The 9,977-nt window shown below is 34.3% G+C and overlaps 1 protein-coding gene across 3 annotated transcripts in view; it reads left to right on the forward strand.

Moving 5' to 3' along the window:
* Window positions 1-6,412, forward strand: part of ADAM10 (ADAM metallopeptidase domain 10) — a 135,460-nt gene extending 129,048 nt beyond the window's left edge. For all 3 annotated transcript variants that reach the window (XM_036107032.2, XM_078079275.1, XM_036107034.2), the window contains exons 15-16: window positions 2,240-2,366; window positions 4,159-6,412. In XM_036107032.2, coding sequence (XP_035962925.1) covers window positions 2,240-2,366; window positions 4,159-4,253 — 222 coding nt within the window. In that variant the 3' untranslated portion in view covers window positions 4,254-6,412. The remainder of the gene's footprint in view (window positions 1-2,239; window positions 2,367-4,158) is intronic.
* The last annotated feature ends 3,565 nt before the right edge of the window (window positions 6,413-9,977 follow it).

Genomic DNA, 9,977 nt, shown 5'->3' on the forward strand with positions numbered 1-9,977 from the left:
AGAGTCTACTCATAGGGTCACATCCAAGAAACCCAAATTGAGGGACATTCCAATACTAAGTAACTGGCCTATAATCTCCCAAAGTGTCAAGGTTATATTTAAGCCAAGGAAAGACTGGAACTTTTCCAGATTGTAGGAGACTGAAGAAACACAGCAGCTAAATGCGCCACATAATTCTGATTGGATGGTATTGGGACAAATGGCAAAACTTGATTAGGGTCTGAGGATTAAATGGTAGTAATTTATCAGTGCTCATTTACTGATTTTGGTAACTGTGTTGTGGTTATCTAGAAAACCCCTTATGTTGTAGAAACTATATGCTAAAATGTTTAGGTATAACAGGGCATTGTGCTAGCACTTTACTCTCAGATAGTTCCAGATTTTTTTTTTTTTTTTTAAAGATTTTATTTATTTGACAGAGAGAGACACAGAGAGAGAGGGAACACAAGCAGGGGGAGTGGGAGAGGGAGAAGCAGGCTTCCCGCTGAGCAGGGAGCCTGATGTGGGGCTTGATCCCAGGACCCTGGGATCATGACCTGAGCCGAAGGCAGACGCTTAACGACTGAGCCACCCAGGCGCCCAGTTCCAGATTTTAAAAAGTTCTTTGTACTAGCAGCTTTTCGATAAGTTTGAGATTCTTTTAAAATAAGTTTTAATAAAGTTTAAATTAAATAAAGTTTAAATAAAGTTTAAATTAAAGTTTAATAAAGTTTAAATAAAACTTAAAAATATGTATATATATGAAAGGCTTTATGCACACATGAATAAAGTGGCTTGGGGTATTTTCTGCAACATGTATTTTTATTTTAGTTTTTATTTACTTTAATTACAATGCCCTGCTGATAAAGAAAGCAGGATAGAAGTAGTAGGCTATTGTTACAAGACCCCTTATCATAAAAAATCTTAAATGGGAATTTCTTGGGCAATAATTAGCAGTAACTATATATATATATATATATATATATATATATAAATAAAATCTGTGTTAAGCCAGTGTGAAGGTTATAAAATAACCTTTTAATAAAAAGTATAATAAACATTCAGAATAGTTTTGTATTTTGTATGATGTGTTTAGTACTTACTGTCTTAAAATTTAAATATTTTGAATCGCAAAATAGAATTTAAGAATAGAAACCATAATTTTTCTATAAATAGGATTATGCCAGTAATTTTTGAAGTTGTTTTTGTTTGTTTGGCTTATTGATTTGTTTAATATGATTTAAGTTAGAAGTGAAATTTTTAGTTCCTTCTTAGACTGGGTAAACTTTGTAGAATATGTATATCCTTCCACTTTTCATATTAAAAAAGAATATGAATATATATGAATATAAATGAATATATAATAGATATGATATAAATATATAATATTTTATATATTATCATATGTAATGATAATGTATAAAACATAATAACTAAGATATATATCATATAAAAATAATTTCATAACAGTAGTCTGGGGCTTAAATTCCAAATGAAATAGAATAACAGGAAAAGGGAGGGGCTCAAAAAAGATAGAATTTCGATATTAACTTTGATTAGAAAAAATACATAGTTCGAGATTATTTTAAAAATTTATCTAGAAGTAGAATTTATTTAAAGATTTTATTTATTTATTTTGACAGAGAGAGTGTGCACAAGCAGGGGGAGCAGCAGAGGGATTGGGAGAAGGAGACTCCCCACTGAGTAGGGAGCCTGATGTTGGGCTTGATCCCAGGACCCCGGGATCATGACCCAAGCTGAAGGCAGATGCTCAATCGATGAGCTACCCCAGGGCCCCTAGAAGTAAAATTTAAAGCAAGTAATATACCGCCTAAGTCACTAAAGAATGTAAAAGCAAACAGACATAGTTTATAAGAGTAATAGGAAAAAAAAAAAAAAGGGAAATATTCAAACCAGAAAGTACTTAATAACATTGGGAAACACAATATAAACTATATTCAGGATGGACTCTAGTTTTGCATGTGAGTTTATCTGTGTGTATGACCAACATAGCTGTTTCTAGAAAAGAGACTGAAAGGAAAGTAAGATTGAGTGGTTTCATCTGGGGTGTGAAATTATGGGCGATTTTTTTCCCCCTTTATGCTTCTCATATTTAAAGAAATTAATCTTATATTTGGTATCTGTACACTTCCCAAAGAACAAATGTTCTTCAAAAATTAAAATGTATATATTTTATATAATATAAAATATTCTAAAATATTTTACAGTTCTTTCAGTAGAAAAATCTGTTTATTTCTAGGTTTATTGGTGGGCAGTATTGCTTATGGGAATTGCCCTGATCATGCTAATGGCTGGATTTATTAAGATATGCAGTGTTCATACTCCAAGTAGTAATCCAAAGCTGCCTCCTCCTAAACCTCTTCCAGGTAAGATAGTTTGAGCAAGGTATGTATTTTTATAACTCGGAACTGTTCAGCAGGTAGAATTGAATGTTAAGTCTTTAGTAACAAATTATATAGTACTTTCTCCCTGAGAATGAGATTAGTGGATGAATTATTTAGTTGATTTTTAAGTATTTTTTTTATCAATCCAATCTAATGGCTGCCAATTTAATGCTAATCTGTCTTGAGTCACTAAAAATATTTAGACTTAGACAATTTTATTTTTGCTTGATACCTGTTTTCTTTTTTCTTATTTTTCGTATTCTAAAATCTTCCCTTTTTTTGTTTTCATTATGTTAGGCTACTTCTAAATGATTGATTTTTCTATTCTAATAGCTAGATTCTTTTGTTTCTAATGTTTGTGCTCTTGAAATATTTTCTCGTACATAAATTCATTTTCCCTATGGGTGATGCTTATGGGGAAATAGAGATGACAGTCTGTGGGAAGGGCTTAGGATAGAGGCTTCAGTCACCAAGTAACCATAGTTTTACTCTCCATCTCTGAAAACAACTCCTGAGCTTTGGTCTCCACGCTTGACCTCTCACGGAGACACAGCATCAGGAGGAGGCTTTCTTTAGATTAGTTCCAGGGATTTGGAGAAGAAAAGAGTTAGGAAGCAACTACACTAAATTATTTAGTTCCCATCTGTTTGTCCCTCGCCTTCCCCAAGCTATTTGTGGCTTCTGGGCTGCCCTCAGAACGCCCGCCCCAGAACTCTTCACTCTAGGTGTGGGGCAGACATGGTGCCGTAACAGTGGCAGAGAACGAGAGCTGAATGGACAGCTGTCCCTCTCCTGCCTCCCCCAGACTTCTCATGAAGCCTCTTGCCTCAGGCCAGGTCTGCTACCCTAAACAGGGTAGTTTAAAACTAGGGGTTTCTTACAACTTTTCCCTCAGCTGCTCCCCTGAATTTACCTATCTTGGGGCAAGAGAGCTCAGTAGTCATGCTTGGGACAGCATCTTGGTTGGAATCAGAGGAAATTTGATTTTGATGTCATTGCTTTTTGTAAATTGACAGTGTTAGCACTGTAAAACATATTAATTTCTTAGGGATTTCTAAAGAGGGCCGCATGACACTCACTAGCCATGTTAGCAATTATGATCTCATGCAGTATAACAATTTTTTTTACTTGATTTTACTTTAAGCAAATTCCACCTTTAAAAACTTAAAAAAAAAAAAAAAAGACAAACTCTAGATATCATTGAACCCTTCCCAAAAGCACTTTTACATGAATTGTCATATAACCCTCACAGATTATATAGACAGACGGTAGGAGTTCATTATTATCTCTGTTTTACAGGGATAGGCATCTGAGTTTCAGAGAAGTTAAGTCATTTACTCAAAGACTCCATAATTTATTCCTCATGGATTCTGTCCTCAGAATTCATATTAATCTAATAGTTATGTCTGTTGAGCACTTGAAATGTGGCTAGTTTACATTGAGACGTGTTGTAAATATAAAATACATACCAGACTGGGAAGACTTGGTGTACAAAAAAGAATGAAATAGTTCATTAACACTTTTTTGTATTGATTACACCTTGAGGTGATAATATTTTGCCTATATTGGATTAAGTGAAATAAAGTTATTAACATTATTTTGCCTAACTTTTTGACTTTTTTCATTATGGCTACCAGAAAATTTAAAATTACATTTATGCCTTGTATTTCTTTTGGATAGTGCTGATCTAGAACCTTTCTTATTGAATTAGCAGCTTTGTTTTTTAAGATTAAGCACCCAGTAAATCCGTTTTACTTTTGTTTGTGATTCGCAGGCACTTTAAAGAGGAGGAGACCCCCACAGCCCATTCAGCAACCCCAGCGTCAGAGGCCCCGGGAGAGTTATCAGATGGGACACATGAGACGTTAACTGCAGCTTTTGCCTTGGTTCTTCCTAGTGCCTACAATGGGAAAACTTCACTCCAAAGAGACACCTATTAAATCATCATCCCCAAACTAAACCCTCACAAATAACAGTCGGAGAAAAAATGGCAAGAGATCATGTCCTCAGACCAGGTGGAATTACTTAAATTTTAAAGCCTGAAAATTCCAATTTGGGGGTGGGGGGGTGGAAAAGGAACCCAATTTTCTTATGGACAGCTATTTTTAACCTAATGGCACAAAGTCTTAGAATATTATTATGTGCCCCATGTTCCCTGTTCTTCGTTGCTGCATTTTCTTCACTTGCAGGCAAACTTGGCTCTCGATAAACTTTTATCACAAATTGAAATATATATATATTTTTTTCAACTGCCAATCAAGGCTAGGAGGCTCGACCACCTCAACATTGGAGACATCACTTGCCAATGTACATACCTTGTTATATGCAGACATGTATTTCCTACGTACACTGTACTTCTGTGTGCAATTGTAAACAGAAATTGCAATATGGATGTTTCTTTGTATTATAAAATTTTTCCGCTCTTAATGAAAAATTACTGTTTAATTGACATACTCAGGATAACAGAGAATGGTGGTATTCAGTGGTCCAGGATTCTGTAATGCTTTACACAGGCAGTTTTGAAGTGAGACTCAATTTACCTTTTTATAATGATAGAGTTGGTTCTGATACTCCTCTTGTCTTCATCCCATGGCTGCTAAGAGCATAGGAGTGACTACGTTGAAGGACACAGTTAAGTGTGCAGACTGGACGTGCGCAGCATACTACTTCAGAGTCCGTTCTTACGTAAACGTCTGATTTCTGCTTACTTATTTTAAACTTTCTAAATCAATTCCGGTTTTGAAATTTTAATCACGCTTTGGTAGAAATTATGTCAATGAGATGATTTTTTTTATTTGTAGCCTGTTATTTGTGTTTTCCGTATATCTAAAGTATGCTAATTATGTTTTTGGTTTTCTCTGATATGGAAAAGAAAAAGCTGTGTCTTTTATTTTATCAAAATATTAGAACAGTTTTTTCAGCATACTATCACTGATCATTGGTAACCACTAAAGAAGGGTGATTTGTTCAACTAGTAGTTAAAATTGTAGATAGGCCTTCTGACATTTTTTTCCTTAAAATATTTTAACAGCAGTGAAGGTGAAACAGCACAATGTCCCATTCCAAATTTATTTTTTAAACAGATGTAAATAATTGGCTTTTTAAAGAAAGAAAGCAAAAGCATTTAATGTATTAACAGGCTTATTGCTATGCAGGAATGGAAGGGGGCATTACAACAAAGTTTTAAGCTTGTGACATATTTATTGCTTCTGTTTTCCAACTACATCACTTAAATTAGAAGTAAACAGCTATGATTTTTCTGGCTTCACATAGGAGGCAAATTTAGAGAACGTTGAAAAGATTTGTGTTTTGGCTTTTTTTTTCCTTTTTGTTTCTTAAGAGTATAAGGTTTACACAATCATTCTCATAATGTGACGCAAGCCAGCAAGGCCAAAAATGCTAGAGAAAATAATGGGATCTCTTCCTTGTAAACTTGTACAGTATGTGGTGACTTTTTTCAAAATACAGCTTTTTGTACATGATTTAGAGACAAATTTTGTACATGAAACCCCAGATAGACTATAAATAATTCTAAACCAACAAGTAGGTAGATATGTATGTAATTGCTTTTAAATCATTTAAATGCCTTTGTTTTTGGACTGTGCAAAGGTTGGAAGTGGGTTTGCATTTCTAAAATGGTGACTTTTATTCTGCAAGAGTTCTTAGTAACTTCTTGAGTGTGTAGACTTTGGAACATGTACATTTTTTGCTTGTAATGTTATCCTGTGGTAGGGTTTTGGCAGGTACACACTGCCCTATTTTATTTTGAGTCTAAGTTAAATGTTTTCTGACAAGAGATACGTGCACTGAACTCTTTCCACTGCAAATCAAGATGTGGTAAAAACAAAAGGATCAAGACAAATGAGATCTAGTACTACTGTCAGTTTAATGTCCACTGTGTTTTATACAGTATCTTTTTGTTCACTTTGGAAATTTTTACTAAAAATTGCAAAAAATAAAGTATTGTGCAAAGATGTAAGGTTTTTTGAAACTTGAAATGCATTAATAAATAGACTTGATGAAATCAACTTGAAGGTTCCATACTCTTTGAACTCTGAGAAGTATCAAAAGGAGCTTCCCGCAAGGCAGCTTTTCCTTACTAACTGAGAGATGATTAAGCAGAGAGAGGATTGACTCTTTCCGCACACATACAGATAGTTTTATTCCAGGTTAGGAGTCCATGAAAAAAAATGTATGATCAGTTATCTCTGTATCTACATACAATGATCATTTAAAAAAACATTCAGCTGATCTCAACTGCTTTACATTACTTCTAATCAATATTCAAAATGTTTAAAAGTCTTTGTCTTGGTAGATGAGCAGAGTCATTTTGGAAACTGTGGTCTTACATATATTTCGCAAAGTTTTGAATACTAAGTACCTCATTTATTTTAAAAGTCTATTGTAGTAGTACATTTTAAAATTTGGAGCCACATTTCCTGTTTTATCAAATTCATAGCAAATGAGAGAACTGACATTTCAGTCTTAACTAGAAAAAGAATTATAAGCCCAGACTGGTGCCCTGCACAGAATAATCTGCCCCAAATTCTTTTTTTTAAATCAAGACCAGCTATAAATAAATAGTATTTGCTAAATGAGTAAATATGCAATACTTTTTAGTTACTTTGATTTATAAACATCAGAGTATATATCATGTTTAATTTTGTTTGTTCGTGAAGCCATTAATTCAGATGATTGCAAATTTGTTGTTTTTACTTACAGTTGAATACTTAAATTTGTTTAGAATGTTTTTCCCCCTCAGTTTTCTAAATTCCAGCAACAACTCACAAAACAAAATCAATAAAATAAACTATTATGGTTTTTGGACTTGGTGTTCCCTGTAGCTTCAGGAAAGATCATACTGTTTGGGGAAGGACTTTTTAAAGGGAAAGATGACTTTATCTGGTCAGTCTTATTTTCTGAGGTGTCTTCAGCACCTTGTGCTTTGGGTACTTCGTTTTTATCATATTCACAGGCTAGTGAAAGCTGAAGATTTCTCCAAATTGAGCAAACTACTTTTAAGTTCTTTCTCTTTCCGTGTGGCCGGTACATTTTAAGATGAATAATGATTATTATTTCTCCCAAGATGGGATTCGTGTCCTTGGCAGCTGTGCAGTTGTGGGTGCTTGTGCTTGAGAAGGCTTTTAATTTCTTGTTAAGTATTTCTAATGGAAAGTGTTAAGAAGGGTCGGTGTAGTAAATGCATTACAAAACTGGACAGCCCTTCTTCAGGGGTATAAGAGGAGATGATGTTCATTATCCAGAATTAAAAGGTCATTGTCTCCCCAAACTGGAGAGCAAGTTGCATACGGTTTTAAAGCAGCTGCCGGGGACAATTCATCTTTAAAGAAGTCTAAATTTGCAATAAATTGTAGTTTCTTGAAAAACAGTTTGACTTCTAAGTAATAAATATGGTCAGTTTGCCCCACAGAGCTCAGCTTCAGTTTCGACATTTCTGATTTTATGTTCTTGATTAAAAACAACTCCTATTTAGTTCTCTTTTTCCATTTATTACCAGTTTAGTTTTTCCATTATTGTTTCTGTATCCAGCCCTTCATATTATTAGGCTACAAAATGAGCCCTTGTGTGCTATATTGCGATATTATTTGCATGTTTAAGAGATACACATGTGTGCACTAGTTTCAGTAGAAATTCATATATTTTATAATTGATAAGCTCTTCAGAGTGTGTGTTCTCTCCCATAAAAAGCATTGGGATGCTAGGTAAAATGGAGGGTTGAACAAAATATTTATAGCCTCTGCTCTTTCCTAAAATCTCCACTAAAGTCACAGTGACTGGGGAAAGAAAAGAGCATAATCCAACAAGGATAAGGAATACTGAAGCAAAGACAACAAGAACACAATTTTTGAAACTGGAAAGCAGGTGAAGTAGGATCTGACTTGGCAGGCCCAGGAAGCCAAGTCCTAAGCCAGCAGTAGAAAATGAGAATGTTCAGATTTTGGGATATAGCTTACAAGACTTCTTTCTATGCATGTGGTTAAAGGCATGCTAGGAACACTTCTGTACCCACCTTTCTCATTTTACGATATACTGATATAGTATCTACATCATTTTAATGACTAGAAATGTTTCATTCTGATGATTTATTCTATGGATGTACTTACTGTACATTCATAAAATTAACCAGTTCCCTCTTGTTTGCATATTTAGGTTTTTAGATCATTTATTATTTTAAACAGCCCTACAAGGAAAATGCCTAAGCCTAATAAAATAAATACCTAAAAGTGGAATTGTTGGGCTAAAGGTTTTTTAGAGGTCATGGATAAAAATTATGATCATGTCTTTCAGAGAGAGGGTACCAAGTTATATTCCTACCATTATCATATAAGAGTACTTCCACCATTAGCATATTATATGCTTTTTTCAAAGTAATCTCTACAGCCAACATGGGGCTCCAAGATCAGGAGTTTCATGCTTTACTGACTGAGCCAGCCAGGCACCCCAGCATATTATATAATTTTTTTTTAAATCTGAGAGCCCCATGCTTAAAAATTCACATATATGCAGCTACATGAATTTATTAGAAACAGTAGAAAACTCCTGCTTGATTGACTTTATTAGCTTTGAACATAATTCAAGTCAAACATAGTGCCCCAGTTGTGGTCTCTAAATGCCATTTTCTTCAAAGAAATGGGACTTCCTTGATGAATGGCTAATTCCAGGTCTAGAGAAAGAAATGTACAAGAAGAGCCTAAAAACCACTCTGTCATACCAGAAAGCAAATAAGCCATTAGAAATTTGTCAGAAAAGATTCAGGAGGCACCTTAAAGAAGTTCCCACTGGCCAAAGCTGAGATAATTTTAGCATCAATAAGGATAACATCTGCAAGAAATTGAAGCTCATGTTATGTTTACTCTAAGAGTCTACAAAATCATAGTTACCTTTGGAATATGCTCTTAAAGAAATATACCCAACTAAGTAGTTAAAGAGGAAGGATAGGATATCACCGTTTTACCCCATAATGATTAATGGATCTAGGCAATGATCACCAGTAACTGCTAACCCCACAAAGAGATAGCAAACATTTTGTGCCTCTTAACGGAAATACATATACCACTTATGAAGCAGATTCGACCAAAAGTCGAATCTGATGCTGATTGAGTCTCTGTAACTGATCACCTCTTTACTAGAAATACAGAAAAGAAAGGAACATGTTAATTGATACCACAAGAGATTCAATCAGCAAAATCCAGACTCTGGAAGACTATAGGACCAATAACCTGTTTGTTCAATAACTGAATTGCAAGGGAAAAAAAGATGGATTAAAAGAGACTGAAGAGATATATCTACCAATACAATTTATGGGCTTATTTGGATCTTGATTTGAATAAACTTAATTAAAAAATGAGGCCATTGGGGAAATCTGGAAATAACTGGATATTTGATGACTTTAAGGAGTTTTACGGTTATTTTTAGGTGTGATAATGGTGTTGTGGTTACATTTTTACAAGGAGCCCTACTAGAGATGCAAATTGAAATACTTAAAAATGAAATAATACAGCATTTAGGATCTGGTTAAAAATAATTGAGGAGTTTGAGCTGGGTAGTGTGTGGGAATACAGATGACCATGA

This window comes from Halichoerus grypus, chromosome 8 (genome assembly GCF_964656455.1).
Source record: "Halichoerus grypus chromosome 8, mHalGry1.hap1.1, whole genome shotgun sequence".
Taxonomy (NCBI): Eukaryota; Metazoa; Chordata; class Mammalia; order Carnivora; family Phocidae; genus Halichoerus; species Halichoerus grypus.